The 23,491-nt window shown below is 41.1% G+C and overlaps 1 protein-coding gene across 1 annotated transcript in view; it reads left to right on the top strand.

Moving 5' to 3' along the window:
- The first annotated feature begins 2,706 nt into the window (after window positions 1-2,706).
- Window positions 2,707-23,491, top strand: part of pkd1a (polycystic kidney disease 1a) — a 61,427-nt gene continuing 40,642 nt past the window's right edge. Inside the window, 9 exon segments of the mRNA XM_056410045.1 lie at window positions 2,707-3,152; window positions 16,211-16,282; window positions 17,342-17,410; window positions 18,368-18,439; window positions 19,721-19,884; window positions 20,917-21,158; window positions 21,882-22,142; window positions 22,245-22,416; window positions 23,300-23,477. Coding sequence (XP_056266020.1) covers window positions 2,872-3,152; window positions 16,211-16,282; window positions 17,342-17,410; window positions 18,368-18,439; window positions 19,721-19,884; window positions 20,917-21,158; window positions 21,882-22,142; window positions 22,245-22,416; window positions 23,300-23,477 — 1,511 coding nt within the window. The 5' untranslated portion in view covers window positions 2,707-2,871.

Below are 23,491 nucleotides of genomic sequence, written 5' to 3'. Positions count from 1 at the left end.
CTTTCTGTAGCCCTACAATAACACAGACGGAGGCCTCAGTAAGTGCTGTTTTCCTTGCCGAGCTGGAGGACCCTCCCCATAACCAAACAGGAGCCAAGCTCACTTTACCTTCACCCAGGCCAGCCTGAACCGGTCCGGGCCAGACAAATGCAAAATACTACATTTCATGTATTAGGATGAAGTGGTTCAGCAGTGCAGCTTCATTATTTGACTTTTTAGTGGTTGGAACAGGATGAATTAACAAGTATAGGCTGTTAAATGCATATCCTGAAACTATAAAGAATGTTCTGGTATCCATCTACAGTATGTAATCACCAGAATATATCTAAAATCAGACTTCAATAACTCATTGTGTTGTTTCTTGCCAAGCTAGCCACCACTTTTTTTTCTATTCTGGAACAACTATCAGATGGATTGCCATGAAATGTGGTAGAATCATCTCTCTCAACATGAGCTTTAATAACGTTGGATCCGTTCACTTTTCATGTTGCATCATTTAGTCAAAATTGGAATGTGTCTAACACTTTATTTTATGACCAAATATCTGCCAAAAAATCAATCATTTCAGTAACACTTTTATCTCTCTGTCACAAATCCTGTCAGACCTCTTTCACTCTTTCATTTCCTCTGCCTTGTTTCCATGTCACTGAACAGGTCTTGTCATTTCAGACCCATCTCAGCCTACCTACCTGTAAAAATTAGGATCCTGTAAGTCAATATATCTCATAATTCTGAGATAGTAACTCAAAATGATGGGATAGTATCTCATGATTATGAGAGTTGGATCACACTGATACAAAATATATGAGCTATGACAGTCTGAAATATGGTTTTAATGAACTTAGAGAGACAAAACTTATTGACAACAGTGTAAATTCATTAGTGTCATATACTCGCTGTGAGTTAAATGAGTTATTTGGCCTGAAAACATTTGATCCACTCCCTCTTCCATTCACACATGTTTTGCTTCTCAAAGTATAAACTCTGCGATGAAATCCTGCCAATGAGGATAAGCACGCACATGAGTTATTGTGGGACTCTTCTTTTCTTTGTGCAGAGCACCAGAGGCCTGCAGCGAAGATGGCTGGGCCCTGGCCAACGCAAATACACAGGAAACACCTCACACGTGCCCTGCACTGCTTCGGGAAACACTGCGGAGCGACAAGGGAGGGTGAAAGTGTGTGTGTGTGTGTGTAAAATAAATTCACTGTCATTTCACAATCAAATCACAGCAGATTTGTGTCATTTCCTCACTCCAGATGAAGAATTCCACATCCGTGTGGGTGAAGGAGGCCGTATCACTGCCTCGAGATAAAGGAATGCATCGTGGTCTCTTAAAATTCATGCATTCTTATGCTTTTTTATTTTTTGTAATTATGTCAGAATCCATGGAGGCTGTAATAGGGGGCACAACTTTCTACCACTGACATATAGTTCTTCTTCTGCAGCGATATTGAAACGCACACGCACACACAGACGGATTGTAACACCCTGTTCTGTGTCTCCTGTGTTCTGTGTCTCCTATATCTCCTCTGTGTCTTCTGTCTTGATTGTTTAATTCCCTGCACCTGCCCTCAGCCACTCTTGTCTCGTTACTGTCTGATGTCGTACACCTGTTTCCCCCCCTATATATTGTGTCAGTCTTTCCCTTGTCTACTGTTGGATTGTCGTCTATAGTTCTGTGTCCTTTTCCCGTCCAGAGAGCTGTTACTGTTACTGTTATGGGCCTTCTGGAGCACAGCACCATAGTGAGGACAAACCTTGTGATTACAATTCACATTTGAGTCCATAAATACACATTCTGTCAATCAGATGTTGTTTTTATTTGTATTATATGTGTTTGTATTGCTCATGCTTTTTAACCAACACTGGGTGGGATGAGAGAGCACAGTTAGTGATTGACGGATTTAATGAAATTGAACTTTGCACTTTGAGCAAGGCTGGATTATCAACTGCGAAAAGCAGTTTAGTGCCCCAGACCCTCAAGCCCCCTAAATACTATAATATTATTCATTGGATATCAGTTGATATGGAGAATCGTATTTTTTTAATTTGGTCGGGGAAATTCGGCTACTGTTAATATCAGTGGAAAGGTCAAAGGTCAAGTGTTAGTTTTTTTGTCTCACCAGACTTGCATTAGTCGTAATAAAAAAAAATTTGATTTTATGATGAGGTCAGTATTTGATCGTAATCTGTATGTTTATTGCTTTTTATGATGTTTCTGTGATAACCTTTTTCTCCATTAGTGAATAAATAAATGTAATTAATTCAAATGAAAAATATCAAATTGCAACATATTCCTCAATAAATATGTGATTAATCATGGATCATATAGTTTTTGCCTTGAGGTTCATGGCCTGTTAATCCAATAACTACCATGGTAAAAAAGAGACAAGCACACACACTATTAAGCAGAACACTGATTACATATGTTATATACTTCTTTAATTATGTATATTTTATTTTAAAATTGTGTTCAATATATGTGTGTGAGTATTGTAGATTATTAAAACAAAGTGCGTTGACATTGAGGAAGGAACGCGGGCCCATGGAGCAGCGTGCGGGCTCGGCGCCTAGCGGCCGCTCAGGGTACTGCATGCAGGGGAAAGAGGAGGAGAGAGGAAGTTCTCTCCAACTTTTTTTCTCCCCCTGAAAGAAATTCTGGAGAAGCTCCGTTAGATTTTCCACAAGAAGAGAACCCGCAGAGGAGATACCGGTGATCCCTTCTTCCACCTTTTTGTTGTTGTCTCCTCACATGAACGCCGTGGGAAAAAAGGGGCACGCGCGTGTTTGCCTTTGTCCAGTGCGCTGTGCTCCTTCCCAGACTCGAGAGGACTTACGCCATCAGAGGCGATGAGATGTGACTGAGCTATGCCTTGTGGAAATGGACAGACTTTATTATCCAAGCGAAAACATGGCGTCTGCGTCCCGAGGTTCAGCTTCTTCTCCGGTGTGCTGGTGGCGCTCTGCTGCCTGGAGGCGTGGGGCTCCGGGCCGCCGGGGGACGGCGGCGGGAGCTGCAGCCCCTGTCCCGTCAACTGCAGCTGCGCGCCGGCGGGGCCCCAGCCCCAGTCCTGCGTGGTCAACTGCTCCAACATCGGGCTGGAGAGGGCCCCGGCAGCGGCGGCCATCCCGCGGGCCACCACCGTGCTGTGAGTACAGTGAAGGGCGCGTTGACTCCAGATCATGGAGGAGTTTAAAACTCACTCTTATGAGGATGAAAACAAACCCCAATGGGCCACATTCACTTACGTTAACGTGACAACGTTTCCACTATATATGTGTGTTATTATTTTTGGACACATACATATATTTGACCTGTGGTTTGCCATGTGCTGACCTATATAACTGATGCTCTTAGACTGGTTCACCATGATTATATTTTGAACATGAACTTTTTTGCATCATTCACAATTGAGAGAAAGATAGTTTTCTATTTTCTATTTTTTTTTTTTGTGCTCTTGTTTTTTTGGTGTCACGCCTGAAACCAAAATAAACGGGTTGATCAGTGCAGTGCATTGATTGGTTCGATTGACTGAAAAAAAGCAGCAATTTTGATTATTGATGAATTATTATTAGTCTTAAATGTGTGTATTCACTGCTTTTCATCATTTTGTATCTTTGTAAATTGGTCATCTTTGTGTTTTAGAATGCATTATAATATATATATATATAATTATTATTAAACTTATGTATTTCCAAATGCTGTGTGTTTTTTTAGAAATATAATTTATATGTTATACAAATAATATATATATACATATATATATATATATATTAAATATTATATTACACATAATGATTAATTGATAAGATAATTTGCAGATTAGACAATAATGAAAATAATAATAATTTGTTGCAGCCAGAGGCATATATACTCTGACAGATGTGGGGGTTGGATAACAACAACAACAAAAAGTGCACCAAACCTGCACACTGGTGTATGTTGTTAAAAAAAAAAAAGAGAGAAAAACATATAAATTATATTTCTGGAAAAAACACACAGCATTTGGTTTCATGTAAGTTTAATACAAATTTAAAAAAGAGTAGGACTTTCTTCATTAAGGTTACGTGTGTGGCGCAGGCTTCTATTAAGGCCAGACTGCGAGTGGCCCTGTTTGTGTGTGTGTGTGTGTGTGTGTGTGTGTGTGTGTGTGTGTGTGTGTATGTGGGTGTGTGTGTGTGTGTATGTTATGTGGGTGTGTGTGTGTGCTTTAGTTTGGTAGCTTTTGTCGAGTTGGTCACCAGAGAAGGGAAGCTGGTTTTCATGGTGCAGATCAGCCTTCAGCCGCTGGTGCTGCTGCAGCGAGAACATTCTGTTATGCACCGACGGAAGACATATGTTATCAATTATTTATTTCCCCTCACTCTACCTTCATTTAGGTTAGACATTTACCTTAAACCAGGGCTAAAAGTCAAAGCACATAATTTTGGAACTTGCTTACTCCAAAAGACTCGACTAAATCCGCATATAAATATCATGTAAATTTGGATTTATAAGCAGATAAATAACTCACCACGTCACACTCTATCGGAGCGCTAATTGCGTCAGTCTAGATAAACTTCCTCGGCAGAAGCCATATGTGGAGGTGACTCACTGTGAACATTCCTGTCCTCACTAATTTGGCCTCTTGTCTGCTGCTCCCACCCTACACGCAGAAGCAGGGAACCAAAATCAGATTTTTAAGTTCATGCCATGCAATTTCATGGCTGACCGTGGCAGCAAGAGCAACCAGCCAAGATCCAGTGGGGAACTTCACTATATTCATATTATCATGCTGCAGGCAGGGCTTAACCTTCCTTACCCACTCCATATTTAAAAAATATGAAATATAATTTACTGACAGGGTATTGTCTGGGTAATATATTAGATATAAGCCCTCCTAAAGTCTATAGAGAACAGTTTTCCTTCTTATTAAGGCTATTCTGAATCTCTGCAATGTGTTTTTAAAGCTCCAGTAAATAGTGTCAAGTGTTTAGGTGTGGCTATAGGGAAAAAAGGTATGGCCTAGAACTGGAAAACAAAAAGCATTATTCTTTAGCTTTCGTTTCCATGAATATGAGTAGCGGGTGACATCATTAGATTTCACTCTTTGTGCTTTCAGTCCAGTTTCTCATTGGAACTGTTTTGAGACTTTGAGGAGTGAACAAACTGGATCTGCATTCGGTTTGTTGTCAAATGTTCTTCACGCATCAGACGAGGGAAACGCTGCACAAGTTGCGAGAGTGTGTGTTCATGAAGATTGTGTGTGTGTGTGTGTGTGTCTATTCACAAGCGTGTGTGTGAGAAAATGGGTGTGCAAGCCGTGAGCAGGCAGTTGACTTTTGACTCAATCACTAACTCGATCACTCACTCACTGTATCACTCATTCACTCGATTACTCACTTTATCACTCACTCGATCACTCACTGACTCGATAACTCACTCACTCACTTGATCACTCATTCACTCGATTACTCACTTTATCACTCACTCGATCACTCACTGACTCGATAACTCACTCACTCACTTGATCACTCCCTCAGTCACTTTATCACTCACTCACTCGATCACTCACTTATACTTACCCAATGTGAGGCAAAAATAATCTGTTTAATACCACAATAGGCCACTAAATATTCCCTTCACTACCCAAATAATATATATGTTTACTATCATGTGAGACAAAAAACTAATTGAATAATTGTGTCTCCATTGCAGACAGAGATCACACACATCTCACCTTATTAACAACGTAGTTACTCTACTGTGTGTCTTATTGAAGCTGAATTAACCACGTAGCTTATTACAAGGTGCTTCCTCTAGAAAACCATGGAATGGTTGTTCATCAATAGTGATTTAAATGTTTTGCAGGTGCATTATTCTGTGGTAAAATTATGAATTTATATATTTTTCTCGACAAAATCCACATTGGGATGTGACCTTCACGTGTCTGTCTGTGCGTGTGTGTCGGCGGTAGAGCGGGAGAGAGAGAGGCATGATTGAGTTACTGCTGAATTTATTTATATTTTTAATAACTTGTGCATGAACATTTAAACATTTAGACTACCCAGCAGTGGTTATTTAGCCAGAACGTGTGTACTTGGACTCTAAATTAGTCGGTATTTGTGATATAAGATTAAAATATATGATCATTTTATATTGTTTTAATAATTTTTTTTAGCATTTTGTAATCTTATGGCATTTATTAGAGGCTGAATTTAACTTTGAAGGTATTTTTCCTATCATAAAATATCCTGGTTCATGATTATAAAAAGTCAAGGATTCTAAATATTGAAACGTTAATACTTAAATATGCAGACGTGCTCCGTCGGCCTGGTCTTGTTTTCTGTTTAATGTCACAAAGTTGTTGGTAACCACACACTGCTGTCTAGTTTTCCTTTTAGTGAACAGCAACATAATTCCATCTGATGAGTGGAAAGGTTAGACGGTAATAAAAACAAAAGGGACCTAAAAGGAGGTGAAAGCAGTGCTCTTCTTCTTCTCCTCTACCTCGCCTCACATGAAAATGTTTTAGACACATCACCGGTAAAAAGAAAAGAGAATAATCTAGGGAACTATGTTAACATACCACAGAGAGCAGTTGGAGAAATTCCCATTACACACCAGTCCATCAGTCCCAACCCACACACATAAAACATATCTCTTAACACTTCATACGGACTGTTTATGCAATTCTGAAGTTACTTCTGGGAAATGCTTGTTGATTGCACTCCAAAGTCTCTGCAGTCTTTGTTTGGTATGCACATTGCTGTTACACAACGCATTGTGAGTCTGTCCTAGGAGATTTAGTCGACATCCATCTGAAAGTGCACAGCTTGGAACACGTAATTGAATGTTTTTTGACTTTCATTGCTGTCATTTTCCTTTTTAAATTCATTTTTATTCCTATTATCTTTATTTAAAATGCACCATGTGCAGGTAAAACATAAATGTCACCATTTGATGGCCTGTACCAGATTGAAGCGATACAGCTCATTTGCATATGTAGTCCCTCGACAGACCATAACAAACATAAAACAACAACAAAGAGTACAAGATAAGACACACGACAACAGTATATGTGGTGAGAAGATCACACAATACACACAATGCAAAGCTACAGTACAGCACATTAAAAGTAAATAACAAGGACAAGTTCTAACGGCTGGATCGCCTTGGCCATAGGTTATAAAAACAATAAAATATCCGTACGTACTTATGATAGTCTTTTAACCCTTCACACATACAGCACCTCCCAAATAAAGATCAGTGGAGTCAGTCCAAATAGAAAAGAACCCAGAGGCCAATGCCAGAGTGGAAGTGCATCCTTATTTTTATTACATTACAAGCCACAAAGACTTTTCATAAAACAAATACACGCCCACCGGTGCTCTGCACTTGTTGAGAAACAAACAAGTACGTGGAAAGCGCTGGATTTATTTGACTTTGTCCGACTTGAGTCTGTCGTCATCAGACTCTGCGTGGACCTTTTTGCCCTGCGCTGTGTCTGCAAGGAACAAAGCAAACTATTAAGTTTCCGAGCTAACTCTCCTGATGCTGGTGAGGACTTGTATCCGTCTTGGGATGTGCACCGTCTACCTGATCCGTAAACGCACTCACGGTCCTATCAGGAGAACTGTGTGGTGTTACCAGGGCAGCGATAGGCAAACACACACACACACACACACACACACAGTGCACACTCGGTGATGCGCTTCTCAGACACTTTTTTATTGCACGTCTTTCTACAGGCAGCAGCAGATTTAGGCTTTGGACTTTGTGCTGAAGCATCACAGCTGTTAGACGGACTTTTTGTGTGCCTTTCCTACCTCTGTTCCTCTCCTCCTCCAGAGGTGATTAGCATCCCTACAACCCATACACACACACACACACACACACACACACACACACACAGGCTTTAATGAAGTGGGAAAGGAAAGATTGAATCTACCAGCCATATGCGAGGAGGGAATGTGTTGTGTTACCATGGCGATCGTAACTCATGACATCACTCTCAGAAGCACAGACATTCCTCAGGGAAGGAACAGGGAGAGGAGAAGAAGACGAGACAGCTCCCATGCTCTCCTCCTCTCTGTGTGTGTGTGTGTGTGTGTGTGTGTGTGTGTGTGCCCATGCACTTAGCAATGTTTAACTGCTGGTAACATAAATGTCTTGGGTTATTATGAACTCATTTAAGAATTGGAGGTGATTGCACAGACTGAAGAAGGAACTCATTTTCTCGAGAAGGCCTGTTTGTGTGTGTGTGTGTATGTGTGTGTGTGTGTGTGTTAGTATTTTGCTTTTGAAGGTTTCTTAAACTTCTGTTTACTTTTTAGCACTCGTCTCTCTCTCCCTCTTTTAGCTCACACCTGCCGACACCAACACTATGACGACTGCCACAAAACACGCGTCTCTGTGACAGACCTCCGTCTGCATGTGAGCAACACTCGCATCGCTCGCTCTCTATCTCTTCCCACCGAAGCTTTGCCAGATGTGTTGTGTGATCACAGATAGAGAAGCCTAACAAAGAAACGGATATACAGACTGGGAACTAACAGGGTTACGTGGGATCAAATATGTGAGATAGTTTAAAGCAAGTGTTTGACAGTGAGAAACGTATGCTGTTAAATAAAAAACAAGTACATGTTAATTAGACTGTTCATGCACTACGATATACAGAGAGGGTTTGACATAAATAACTGTACAACACCTCTTCTGTAAAGTGATCAGAACATGCAGTATAGACGTGATCTTTGCCAGAGAACAGCAGCAGTGTCTTTTAAATATAGAATTAAGAGAGGAATCAGATAGTGACTGTAAAAACATATCCATCGAATCACTTTTGCAGCATAATGCAAAATACATAAGGAAGAGCATCATACAGCTTTTATGGTTTAGCTGCACTTTGCTGGACAGTGGAAACGTGTGTTGTTATGCTGGGGGAGCGGTTTGAAACGTTCTGAGAGGAATCCATTGAGACTGACACATTTCACGCCACCTTTACAGCCTCTGTTCACACCAAGAGAGTGTTGGACACTGAGAAGATGGAGTATCACTTCAAGAAGAAAGTAGCACTCATGGCGCATAGAAAAATGGCCCACATGTAGAATATAGACATGTAATAATAATACTTCCAATGTATCTATATAAATATTCTAGACACTCAAAGATGTTATAAACAAACAGAACACAATTAAATAGAAAGACAAGGAGCAAACATAAGAAAGAAGAAAAAGAAAAAATATATATATATATATATATATATGCAACTTATAACAATCTAAAAAACAACATAGATAACATAAATAAATGTAACCTATGACCTACAATAAAAATAAATTGAATGACATCTCATGTGCAGTCTAATGAAGTATGTAGCTGTGCGCCATTCAGCCAATTTGTCTTGTTGGCTTTCTGGTAATGAAGTAGAGATAAATTTAGCATACTGCCAAGCAACTCTGAAAACACAAATAAGTATGCTTACAGTTGCAAAGAAGCCCCCAATTATTATTGTGTTGGATTGTCTTTGCATAGCATTTTAGGAAAGAAGAACAACACATTTTAAATGAAAGATTAGATCTTGATTAGCTTTATTTTTCTTTTACTTGTTTCATGAAATGTTACCCTTTGGACTGGGTGGTGGTCAGAGTGAAACAGAGTGTGTGTGTGTGTGTGTGTGTGTGTGTGTGTGTGTGTGTGTGTGTGTGTGTGTGTGTGTGTGTGTGTGTGTGTGTGTGTGTGTGTGTGTGTGTGTGTGTGTGTGTGTGTGTGTGTGTGTGTGTGTGCGTGCATGCGTGCTTTGCAGTAAAATATGGTATCTAAATGTCAACCAGGGCCTTTAAAGCTGAAAGTAAGTAAACAAGTATTGTTAATTATATTTCCTCTAAATATGGACTTAAAACCTGCCAGAATAAGATGCTGCAAGTCGGTAGTGGGTTACATTTTCATTCAAAGTCACACCATCATTTAAATATGTAACTAAAAAGCTAATTTAGCATTGTCAAGTGATGGAACTTTTTTTGCTAAGCAGGAATATGTCCCGTGTCATTTTTGGACTGACGGTAACTTTTTTCACAGTTGAGAAAAATGCAACTGAAACATGATCACGAGAATAATGAAAATCCGTCCTCCGATTTATTCACAGAGGATCAAGCGACACATGAAACGGCAAAATACAAGTAAAAACAATCAGAAAGAGCAGAGAGCACATTGAAGGGATCAAAAGATGAAGTTGCGATTACCTCGCTCCTGGGCTGAGCCAAAGGAGTCTTTTCACTGGCTTATGGCGACCTCTGGGCTTTGCTTGTCTCGATGGTGTCGGAGGCTCTTTTACCTGCTGACATACTTCATTCGCGTTCTCACTGCTCTTTCTGTTTCACTTGTTGCATCGGTTATTTTGTATTTTTGCCTTTTTACAAACATGAAATAATTTCGACTACAGTCCTGCGTACACAGCCCAGTTGCTTCGGGCCAAATGCATACAAACCCTGCGTAGATGCAAGGCTTTAAATGTACATATAAACTTTGTCACTGTTTACACAGCAGCGCTAACATGATTTTGTTTTTAAAAAATGGAAACATTGTTCGTCTGTGTTTATCTTTTCATTTTTACCAGTTGATCTGCTGTTTACATGTAATCACCCCTGCTCCTCCCATCTTTAAGCCCCTCAGAAAAAGAACAAGGAAGGCCATCACCATGTCTGTGTGGCATTGGTAAGGTCATCAAAAGACACTAGATTGACACTTATTGCTATTCCTAGATACATTTTAAATATGTTGCTATGCTAGCAACGGGGCTTTGTGATTGGAAGGTCGGTGGGTCACTTAGTCGGTCCATCTTTTCATCCCAGACTAATATACCTCCTCAATTTGGTACAGACATTCAAGTTCTCCTACGATTGTTACTTTGGTGATTTCGTAAAATTTCATCGAAAAAAAAGAAGAAGATAAATGTGCATGCTAACACACCCAATTAAAATGGAGAAGATAGGCTATGCGACAACATTTACCCTCTGCACTTTATTTCCAAAGCATCTAAATTATGAGTAGATTCATGCAAATAGCTTCTATAGTGCTCTAAAAAGGCTATAGGGGAAAAGACTAACCTTCATTAAAATCCCACAATGCAATGCTTTGCATTATATAGATGCAAAAACAAGGGCTGTGGCGCTAAATGTCAATGCATTAAGTGAATGAGGTAACGAGGAGGAGCTTTCGGACACAGCCTTGGAAGACGTTATACCTGCTTAGCATCACAACGTTAGCATCACAGTGTTAGCATCACAACGTTAGCATCACAGCGTTAGCATCACAGTGTTAACATCACAGTATTAGCATCACAACATGAGCCTGTTGGCATGTTGCTCAAAGCAAAGCTGTCGGCCTCACGTTGCATTGCATTGTGGGACTGCTCTCACAGCTGGAGACTGCACATGAGAGAAGTTTCTGCCAGAAATCTCAACAAACCTCCCTTTCGGGGCAGAAAGCGCTTGTTTTTTGATTTGTACTTCCTGTTCTCGTTGAGTTTGAATATGCTCTATGCATCCATTTCACCAGAGAGCTAAAATAAATATACAATAAAAAGATTGTCTCCACAAGAGGTGTGTTGACAAATGCATGATTTTAAATACTATACATGAGGTCTTAATCATGTCATCTTGTCTCTACTGCTTGAAGATATAAGCTGAGCGTTGATAAAAACATATTTCATATTTGACTTTGCTTTCTTTGCTCATGAATTACACAACATTTGGGTTTAATTTATTGTCTCCACTGCTACGAAGCAACTACAAAGTCTGCTTCAGGTTTCAAGCTTAAACTTTGGTCCACCATCCTGCCATAAATACAAATAAAAATGTGAACAATTAGTATTAATGAGCAGTTTATTCATGTTTTCACTTGATATTTGACATAAAATAAATTATGTTTGCATTAAAGCATTAACATTGAACTAGCACGCCTCAGTCAAATGTGAATTGAAGGGACCAGATGATGTATTATAAATGCAAACACACAAACACATATGCCATAACTCTTATAGAAAACAGCATGTAGTGTGAGAATGAATGCCGTGAATATTTAGAGTGAAGTGGAGGCTGACAAAAGGAAGCTGGATATCCATTATTATTTTGTTCAAATTGTTTCAGTAAATGTGTATGATTTATAAATACACTAAGGTATTTACAAAATTGCCAACTAAATACACGTTTATAAACTTTAATTTATTATATTTGTGTGCTAAATTTGATTATATCCTATTTACCTTCTTGCATCAATGTGTGGAAGATGGGTCTACGATGTTGTAAATGAAGCAAGACAAGTAGAAGTAGAGTCTTCTAGTGTTTGCAAAATTAAGAAAACTCAAACTGGACTTTTGTATTTTATTTTAAATGATGTCATGACTTTTTGCAGTAAATGTCAATAAAATATAGTCACCACCTTCAATTTCTGTCATTGAAATTATGTGTAATTTAATTAATACAAAATGAATTCACTTTTTGAAGCCATTTCTCAATGCGGCCCAAAGTTTAGGACTTAGCGATGTGTTGGTCTCACACATTTACCAGAAAACGAGACAGTGTTACAGAAGTTCTGTTTACTCTTGCATTAAGTGACAGCATTTAAGTGTGTGTGTGTGTGTGTGTGTGTGTATTTGTGTGTACGTCTGTACATTGGTCTTTGAGTGTGTGTGTGTTAAACCGCTGCACTTGCCAGCTGGACACCAGACGATCCAGGTGGCAGCAGCTGGAAAAATGGACAGAATGTTCTAAAGAGGAGACGAGAGGAGAGGAGAAGTGAGGAGAGGGGAAGAGAGGAGGTTAGAGCAGTGTGCAGGAGACTGGCCGAGCTAGGACGGGCGCCCACAGTGTTCTCCAGACCTGGCCCGTGTCGCTCACTCACACATCCTCTGCTTTCCCTTCACATCTGCCTTATTCTCCTCTGACTCCATCATCCTTAAACCCTCCTTTGCTTTTATCCCGCATGCCCCTCTCGTCAGACTTGTGTACGTCTGTCCAGCCTTCGAAACATAAACAAAGCGGTGGAGGGGGGGAAAAAAAGTGTGGGGGGGGAGGAATTTGGAGAAGTGACTGGGAGAGGGAGGGAGCAACGGAGGAGTCGGGCAGGGAGGCTGAGGGGGATGAAAGCCGCCGCAGAGCAGCCTGTGTTTAGTGGGTTAGAGGAGCGCTGGCCTTCACTTACGGGGACTTGGACCACTTCGCCACCACGATACAGCAGATACCGAGCTGTCCGGCCGTTAGACCTACATCACAGTTCGCCTCACAAAACTTATTTTTTTTTCTCTTCTTATTTTTGTGCCTGTGGAAGAAGTGAAGCCGATATATAAATCTCGTCCTGTGGTTTACTTTGTGTTTAGTTTCTTCCATCGCTCATTCTCTTCAGATTTATTTTTTACTTTCCAGAGCCCGTACCCACTCCTCCTCTGTCGCTCCCGCTGCCCAAGCACAGAGTAGTCAATGAGGACTGTGTGTGTGTGTATATGTGTGTGTGTGTTCTCATCCTCCAGCTCAGAATAAGTGGCACCAGACAGGCCTTATAAGGAGTGGTTAGATCATTGGCCACACCGTTAGTAAAACAGAACCATATGTCTGCTGCATGTGTGTGTGTGTGTGTTTCAGTAAAACCTTGTGTGTCAAGAGGTAGCTGAGAGAACGGGAGCTTGTTACTAATAGACATAGTGAAGGTCACATTAAATGGTCATGTTAAACACACACACACACACACACATAAATACTCTCTCTCCACTTGATCCCCTCTTGTCCACGAGGCGTCGGCCGTGAGGTCAAAGACACGTTTCTGTGTAGTTAGTTAGATTTTGGCGTTGACGTTGAGATCATCACAAAAGGCGAGGTGTCACCCGAATGTGTGACTGATCAGCTTTTAGAGAGGAGGCCTCAGTGTTGTCCTGTTTCATCTGCTGATGGGTTTAGCAGATCTCTCTCTCTCTCTCTCCCTGTCTGTCTCTCTCGCTCGCTCTCTCGCTCTGTGTGTGTCTCTCTCTCTCTCTGTCTGTCTGTCGGTCTGTCTCTCCCGCTCTCTCTATCTCTGTCTCTCTCTCTCTGTCTCTTTCTCTCTCTCTCTCTGTGGCTCTGTCTCTCTCTCTCTCTCTGTCTCCATCTTTCTTACACAGCTTGTCTGGAATGTACAGATGTTTCCTTTTGGGAATGGGCGTCCTGCTCTGTTCACACACACACACACACACACACACACACACATAAAGAAAGAAATAAAAGAAAGAGAGAGAACGGGGTGTGCATTCCCATACAGTCAAACACACATTTCCCTCTCTTAGACTTTGATTTTTAAAATTGGAATTAGTGTAAAATGAACACACTTGATCTGTGACACACACACACACACACACACACACACACACAGGTCCACTGGCAGTCTTTTTTCTCTCCCCTTTGTTTCGTTCTCACACACAGTGAGAGGCACACTCAGGATCCCGAAGCCGCTGTCCGGCGCTCGACTCCCTCCCTCCTCTCTCCTCGGTTCAACCAATTCAGTTTTCTCATTTCCTGACAAGCTTTTCTGCCGGTGCTTCACTGACTCCCGGTGATGAGTAGAGAGTGTTTAGTTTCTGTGTTCATATCCTACTATAAACTGGTCTTAGTTTATTGCAGATTAAATGTATTGCCAATTTATAAATATTTATAACCTCACAATTATAGTTGCAATTGGGGAACAAAAAAATGCAATTGTCCTGAAATTATATTGATTCTGTCTCAACTGCATTTTTAGTCCTCACATTTGTCAATTTGAAAGTAACGTAAAGAAATACAGGACGTTTCTGAATTACACATCCCTGAGATTATGTAACGTATCAAAGTGAATCCCGTCTGATGATTCTCTTCATCTGTCTCCTCCCCTTCCTTCTTCTTGTCTCTGCTATGTTGAACAATGTGAGCATGAAGTGATCGATTGTTCCTCCCGTGTGTGAAAACAGAACCGAGGATTGAAAAAAGACGTAAATAGAATCCCTGAACAGAGCCAACCTGCTCTGGTATGGATCCGTTGTGAACATCGCAGACATTCTTCTCAGTCTCTATTTCTTCAATTAGGTTTCTTAACGAATCATCTCCAGATTATTTATTATATTTATGTTTATTCATAGTTGTAACTTGTAAATATACAATTTTAGTTTAGTATATTGCACTGTAGTACATAATATGCACCTAAATATGTAATTATCTGACTTAAAAAAAAAAAAATCATGTCTTGACAGCATTTTAAAAGACTCCTGAAATCACTTCTTCTCTAATCAATCAGTATTTTCCATATGGACCACCCATATAAGCCGGGGCCAATCAATATATAGCAGTGTCATACTATTCAAAAGGTCTATTATGATTGTCACCTGTAATACATATGCTACCTGGAGAAAGTTTTTAAGGCAATTTCATTTAGCATTTCTATATTTTGAATGTTTTTAAATATACAAACAAACGTAGAGGAAGTCTGTGACATGATTTAACCCTGATGACAGCGTAGTGATGTCATCAGCACGGGATGTGCGACTTTTTTTCAAACTAGAGGCTTATTTGAAAGAAGTTGGCACTTACAAGGCAGGGAGGGGCATACACATGTTTGATATTGCATTATGGGAAATGTAGGATCTTGTGTTTGCTATACGAGGAAAGAACATCGGCCTCAGGGGGTCCCCGAATGTTATACAAGAGTTTCATTCTTTTGATTAAGGAATTGGCTGTTACCTGTTGAAGGGTCTTGGTAGCTATATGGTCTAACACACACACACACACACACACACACACACACAAATCATCTGGGGACAATTTCTGTCACTCTCGACTAAAGGCAAAAAAAATAAAAATACTTCTGACTCGTGAGCACATTGACTGAATGAACAAAAGACAAAAGAACATCTCAAACAGGTTTATGTGATGTTGTATTATCATGTATCATAGTGAAAAATATATATATTAACCAGAACATCCTTCATTGTTCTTAGTATTGTGTTCTTTGGCACATCTACGTCATATTGATGTGTTTCTGGTTGTATTGATCTCCACCTCTATCCGTGTGGCATTTATCTCCTCTACTCCTTTGATCTCATCACGTTTCCCCAGCACTTAAACATCCACATCATACGGTCGATTACTTGCAGCGCCTGTGAGTGTGTGTGTGTCTGTCTGCAATCATTTTGGCATGCATTTTAAACGTGGACATGTTGGTTTGTTCCCTCAGAGATCTTTCCAAGAACCACATCTCCTCCCTCGACACCAGCCTGCTAGAACGTCTCACTGGCCTCCGAGAGCTGTGAGTATGCACGGCAGAATATGTTTGTGTTCACGCCATTTTACCCATATCCAATATATCTCTCTCTATATATATATATACACAATCATTAAGATATCTTGTAAATCAATCAATCGATCAACCTTTTATTACAGACTCAAAGTCCAGATAGTACAAAACATTCAAATATAATAAAATACACAAAATCACAAAGTAAAAAACAAACACTAAAGACTACACATGCATTATAAATAGACAGCTGTACCAGTGTATCCACAGCTGGGACTGGTAGCGTGTAGTGCTGAATTTTATATTTAATAAAAACATGATGATCTCATTTTCTGAGTCATCAACCCGGCAGATAAACTTGTACATTAGATTTCTTAAAACCGCTTTGAAAGTATTGACTCCTGCAGCCACAAACATCTCACTGGCACTAGTCCACCTCGGTCTCTTCAAATATATCTCTGTCTATATATTTGACTATATATGTATCTTTACATTACATTACATGTCATTTAGCAGACGCTTTTATCCAAAGCGTCTTACAATAAGTGCATTCAACCTAGAGTACAAACTAAGAACAACAAGAATACAGAAAGTAACATTTCCTCAACATAGTCGAACGACAAAAGTACCATAATAAGAGCTATTTAACCCTTGTGTTGCCTTCGGGTCAATTTGACCCGATTCAATGTTTCACCCTCCTGTCGCCTTCGGGTCAATATGACCCGATTCAATGTTTAACCCTCCTGTTACCTTTATATTTACTAACATATTTTACCCTTGAGGTCAATATGACCCCAGCTATTAAAATCTCCAGAAAATTATTAGAATTAATATTGTTTTCCAAGTTTAAGTGTGAGGTACTTTATGTTTGTTTGTTGACTCCCGAAAGAACACCGACATTAAACATTGAATCGGGTCAAATTGACCCGAAGGCGACAGGAGGGTTAAATATTGAATCGGGTCAAAATGACCCGAAGGCAACACAAGGGTTAAGTGCCACTGAAGTGCAAATCTGTGTTTTAATCCAGATATCTCTAGATCTCAGTATCTCTATATCTATCTATCTTTCAGGTATCTTCAAGGAAACCGGATCAATGTTCTCCCCAGAGGAGTTTTCTGCTGCGGGCCGCTGTCAATCCTGTGAGTACGAAGTCTGAAGAAGAACCCCAGACGGAGAGGAGAATGAGGAAGATGAAAAAGAAAGCTGTGGGAGAAATGCTCGGATTAGTCTGGATTTAAACAAGCAGACGTCCCTGGAGTGAGCTCGCTGGACCAGAGAGTTTAAGAAACACACACACTGTATTGCACACACACACATACCCACACAGTGACGCGCACACACCAATCACAGCACGATTACGTTCAATTACAGCTTACCGCTCCAGGCTCCCACTGAACCTCCCACCACCCTCCTCCATCTCTCCCTTCCTCCATCCATTACCTTTTTTCTTCCACCCATTTAATGGGCGCTTAAACATGGTTTGTGTGTGTGTGTGTGTGTGTTAAGAGAGGACTCTGGTGGTTTCCATTAGTTCCTTCCAAAAACCACCACACAACGGCCCCATTATGTAGCCTACTGGAGAGGGAAGAGAGGGAGGGAGGAGGAAACGAGTGGATGAGGAAAAGGGAGGAGAGGAGGAAAGAAAAAGAAAGAGAGCAGCTTGGAAACAAAGCGGAGAGAAAACATCAAAAGCCTGAATGCTATTTTATACTCAGAACTTTGGTTGTTCGGGATTTAGTAGTTTTTTTATTACTTATTTAATATGTTATTATATTGAGTTATATATTTTTAAAAGGTTTTTTCTATGACGTAGGAATGTCCACTTCTTTAATCAACACAAATCTAAAAGTTGTTTTGCATGACGACCGCAATTTACAATCAGATAATAATGTAGGAAAAAAAGAGTTTTATATCTTTATTCATCTGGTGACTCAATTAATGCCTTTAAGAGTCAATTCCCACCGCACGTATCACTCATTTTGCCAAAATGACAATATTTTAGTAATTGCCACAAACCGGTGCAGTAAAAAAAAAAGTGACTAAAGACTTAATGTTGTAATGTCAAAACAGTGATTTGTATCTTCTGTTTCCATCAGCGATCTGAGCAACAACCTCATCACCGCCATCGAAGAACGAATATGTGACAACCTCTGCAATTTAACTCAAATGTAAGTAATCCTATGTCATCATTGTGTCTCTTGTCCCTCCAATAAATATAGAAATATGATGATGTATCAAATATAATTAGACTATATTAAGATGCATTGGCTCAAACAAGCATACACATCTAATTGCACACAAGATGAATGAAGCTGTATGTCAGTGGGAGGTAGTGAGTAGCAATGTTTCCTCTCTAAGCCTTTCGATGAAGGACAAGTTCTCTTCTTGAGCGGAGTGTAATTTAACAGAATAATCGATAACATAGACGTCTTATTGTGTATTACTGAATATTTCTAAAGATTTATCACTATGGCTGTGGAGCAGGTCTATGGGCGGTTACCTTGTCAACCACCGCATTTATGAACGTAGATGATACGGTGAATTATTCCTCTCTGAGCCTTTCGATGAGAGACAAGTTCTCTTCAATTTTCTTCAACAATTATTGAGGATATGTCCACAATAGAGAGAGAGAGAGAGAGAGAGGGGGGAGGAGGAGAGAGGAGAGTGAGACACAGAGAGAGAGAGAGACAGAGAAAGACAGAGAGAAACAGAAAGAGAGAGAGAGGGGGAAAGAGGAGAGAGCGACACACAGAGAAAGAGAGAGAGAGAGAGAGAGGCGATGGCCGAGCGAGCTGTTGAGTGAATAAAGAGAAGCAGCGGCATTAGTTTGAATAAATCAGTGAAACATTGAAATAAAACTGAGTTTTCTGAGTGTTTCACGGCAGTTACGCTGCAAAGTACATATAAATAAATAAAGGCCGTGCACCTCCTCTCGACCGGGGAGGAGGAGCAGGGCCGGGTTCTTAAAGAATGTCTCCGCGGGGCTTCGTCCCGTCTGCTCCGCGTGGCTCTTGGGACGAACGGACACAGCTGCATAATATTCCTTTAAAGTGTGTAATGAAGCTAAATGGTTATGTCGGATGATTAATCAGATGATAAGGACATTTACAGACAGCGTGGAACGTAATACAAATAATAAGAATACTTTCAGGATGAGATCAGTGACTGTGAAGACCTCTCTTTTTAAAGCGTTTTGTACCTCACTATGTACTGCACACCTGTACATAGTCACAACAACTGAACACATCATTTTGTTTTAATTTAAAGGTGTATTTCAAAACTTTTTGTTCGGATGAGTCAGCAAAAAGTGTATTTTTCCAAGTATTATTTGAAAGCAAAGCTGAAATGTGTAACTTTTGTGTGTGTTTTTTTGTTGTGATGTGTGTGAGAGGTTAATCTCTGTCATGTTTCACCGTGACTGATCCCCTTTGACCTCTCCTCTCCTCCAGCGACCTGAGCGGTAACCCCTTCGATTGCGATTGCAAGCTGTTCCGGCTGGTCAGCTGGCTCCAGGAGAACGGCGTGCGAGTCCGTCGGCCGGACGCCATGCTGTGCAACCACCCTCCTAACCTGCGCCACCAGCCCCTCCTCAACGTCAGCCTGCTCACCTGCGGTACGAAAACCGCTGGACGCTCACGACGAAAATGACAATCACAAAAAAGTTCCCTGTTTGGAGTCCTGTCCTTTCAGGTTCATGCTCGCCATCATAGAACTAGTTGAGGGACTTCCTGGACCTAACATGAAGTACACTACCGTTCAAAAGTTTGGGGTCACTTAGAAATGTCTTTATTTTTCAAAGAAAAGCACTGTTTTTTCAATAAAGATAACATTAAATTAATCAAAAATACACTCTATACATTGTTAATGTGGTAAATGACTATTCTAGGTGGAAACGTCTGGTTTCTAATGAAATATCTCCATAGGTGTATAGAGGCCCATTTCCATCAACTATCACTCCAGTGTTCTAATGGTACATTGTGTTTGCTAATCGCCTTAGAAGACTAATGTCTGATTAGAAAACCCGTGCGATTATGCTAGCACAGCTGAAAACAGTTATGCTGGTGATATAAGCGATACAACTGGCCTTCCTTTGAGCTTGAAGTTTGTAGAACAAAATTAATACTTCAAATATGAATCATTATTTCTAACCTTGTCAATGTCTTGACTATATTTTCTATGAAATGTTCAATTCATTTGATAAATAAAAGTTTGAGTTTTCATGGAAGACACAAAATTGTCTGGGTGACCCCAAACTTTTGAACGGTAGTGTATCTCTAGCAAGCTCACAGAGAGACCTCAAGCAGGTGAACTGTTGTAGAAAACTGGTCAAAATAATGAATCCATGAAAATGCATAATAAAAGTATTCAATAGTAGTTTTTTTTTTTTTTTTACTTAGTTTTATTGATTTGATTCAGTTTCACTGGGAGAAAAAAAGAACGCGACAAAACATTGTCACACCCTCCTGTGGACTCCTCCTCCTCCTCCCAGGGTGTTACAATGGAGGTTTGTTCTTGGTGTTGGAAGAGAGTTGATCCTCGTTTGATTTATTTCGCTGGTTATGACCGAGAAGGTCTGATACCGATTCACGTTTCTGTAATATATATTGCACCGCATTGGACCGAACGCCTTTTCCTTCTTCCCCAGACGCCGCTTGTCTCGAGGACAGCAGCAGCGGGGGAGGGGGACGCAGCGAGCTCGTCATCTTCTCGTCCTCCACGCCCGGGAACTTCACGCGCGAGCAGTGCAACAGCGTGTGCTTCGCCGCGTCGCACCGCTACGGCGGCCTGGGGGCGAAGAAGGAGTGCCTCTGCAGCACAAACTCGGGGCCAAACTTCCTCAGCGAATCTCAGTGTTCGGCCGCCTGTACGAACCCCAACGTCATGAAGGTATGCGGCGGCGCCCGGTGTCACCATTGCAAAGAACGTCGGCCGTCAAAGAGCTCCTTTGAGCGCTAGTCCCGCCTCTTGGGTTGTGCCTTCTTTTGTAAACACAGCCTTCAGGATTTCCTCTACGATAACCGTCTATGACCTGCCAACAACTTCCTTCTGTGGCCTGAACGACTTCCCTACATCCTCAGATTAATCTTTTTCCGCCAGGGCTTTCTGAACACAGCAACTGAAGAGAATTTGAATTCAATTCGGTTTATTTCATATAGCCCAATATCACAAATTCCGAATTTGCCTCAGCGGGCTTTACAATCTGTACACATACGACATCCCTGACCTTTGACCTCACATCGGATCAGGAAGAACTCCAAAGAAATAGAAAAAACCCTTTCAGGGGAAAAAAGGGAAGAAACCTTCAGGAGAGCAACCGAGGAGGATCCCTCTCCAGGATGGACAGAAGCAATAGATGTCATGTGACCAGAAGGAAGCATACCATAGTTACATAAACACATTATGACCTGGGGGGGCGTCACCAGGCTGGAGACATCAGACACAACCAGGTCCAATGGATCCTTTGAGACGTGAACTCACAAAGACTCCAGGGTGGAAGCCGAGTTCGAAGAGAAGAAACTGGAATCCAGATGTGTTGATTTGTGAATCCGAGCGGTTCTTTCACACAGAAGCCTCCTCTTCCTCACACGGTTTCCCTCTATGCACAAACAGGACTGCGGCTGGACTCTGGCTCACGACGTGTTCGCGGTGGACTTCGCCGTCTCGCTGAAGACTCTCCCGCTGCAAAGCGTCCACGACGGCGTGCGCTTCTCCGCCGCGTCCTCCGTCACGCCGGTCACGCTGTCCTGGGACTTCGGTGACCTGTCGCCCCGAGTCAACGCCACAGAGACAGGGGTCACCACGGCAACTCACAAATATGGACTCCCGGGACGTTACGCAGTCAGTCTGGTGGCCTGGGCCGGACACAAGGAGGTGAGGGAGAACAGCATTGAACTATTTTTATGGGTTTTTTAAAACAGTTTTTTTACTTAATTCCATGTGATTTTAATATGATGCATATTTCGATGTGTTCAGGTACGTACAGCACGCGGAGAAGTGACCGTGACACTTCCTCCCCAACTGGAGCTGCGCTGTCCCCCTCTCGCTGTGGCCAATAGGAGCCTAGAGATCACACTCGTCAGCTGGGGTGCAGACGGCCTGAATGTAGACTGGAAGATTTTAAAGGACGGCGTCCAGGTTGCCAAAGGTAAGATACACCAAATGACACTAATGAACTAATCATCAAACGGATGCTGAGTGACTCTAAACTCCTCCTATAATCAACAGCCATGAGCCCTGTGGCTCTCTGTGGGAGTTAACAGGTTAAATATCTCATGAACTCCACAGTCACATCTATTATTGGGGTTGTTGTGAATTGTGAGTTAATTGTTTCATTGAATTATCATATATATCGTATATATATGCTTCCTAATAATCTAATCATGCGTGACAGGTGTGTGACAGCTTTGTCTTGAAAAGTCATTGATGTTTTTTAAATTTTTTATCTTCCTTCCATTCATCGACATCTTTTGTATTTTATTGTCTTGTTCGTGTTTGCCTCAACTTCTCATCAGCTTCTTTTTTCTAAATAATTTGATTTGAATGGAAATGGAGGTGCAGATGGACAAACTACTGAGAAAAAAAGTCACAATAGTTAATAACTCATTGCATCTTTATTTAATGTTGTGTCCTCTAGTATTGTTTCCCCTTTCACACATCCGTGTTTCCAATTTCTAAATGTTAGTATGTCTTTTAAAGAGACCGTCTCCAACTGAATAAGTGCACTTCTTGTTTGTACAGTACTGGAGAGTGTGTGTGTGTGTGTATTGTGGGATGAATTCTGAACTTTTTGTGCATTACAATATGTAAAGACATACACACTAAAAACTGTTGTCCCAATTAGGTTATGTTTAACCCAGCAGTTTTTAACCCAGAGTGTGTATAATAAGCAGTCGTATATTATTTTAAAAGCTTTAAAATTCATGCTTTTCTGTCAGATTTAGCAACACAATAACCATTGTGTCTTTCCATAATAGTGCAAGTGTGACTTTAAAACATCCGATAAATCCTGTGAATGTTCTTTGTGCCAGCCTCCCCTTACTGCCCAAAGGACGGGGTGTACCACGCCGAGTCGTCACGCTGCTTCCAGATCGTTCCAGGGGAGTCGAGCTGGACGGACGCTCGCCAGCAGTGTTTAGAGCGCGGCGGGGACCTGGCGTTAGTCCGGAGCGCCGTGCTGCGTAACCTGCTGGCCCCCAAAGTCACACAGTGAGTGTTTCTGT

The sequence above is a fragment of the Pseudoliparis swirei genome, chromosome 24 (assembly GCF_029220125.1).
Source record: "Pseudoliparis swirei isolate HS2019 ecotype Mariana Trench chromosome 24, NWPU_hadal_v1, whole genome shotgun sequence".
Lineage (NCBI taxonomy): Eukaryota > Metazoa > Chordata > Actinopteri > Perciformes > Liparidae > Pseudoliparis > Pseudoliparis swirei.
This window is presented reverse-complemented; position numbering and strand designations above follow the sequence as displayed.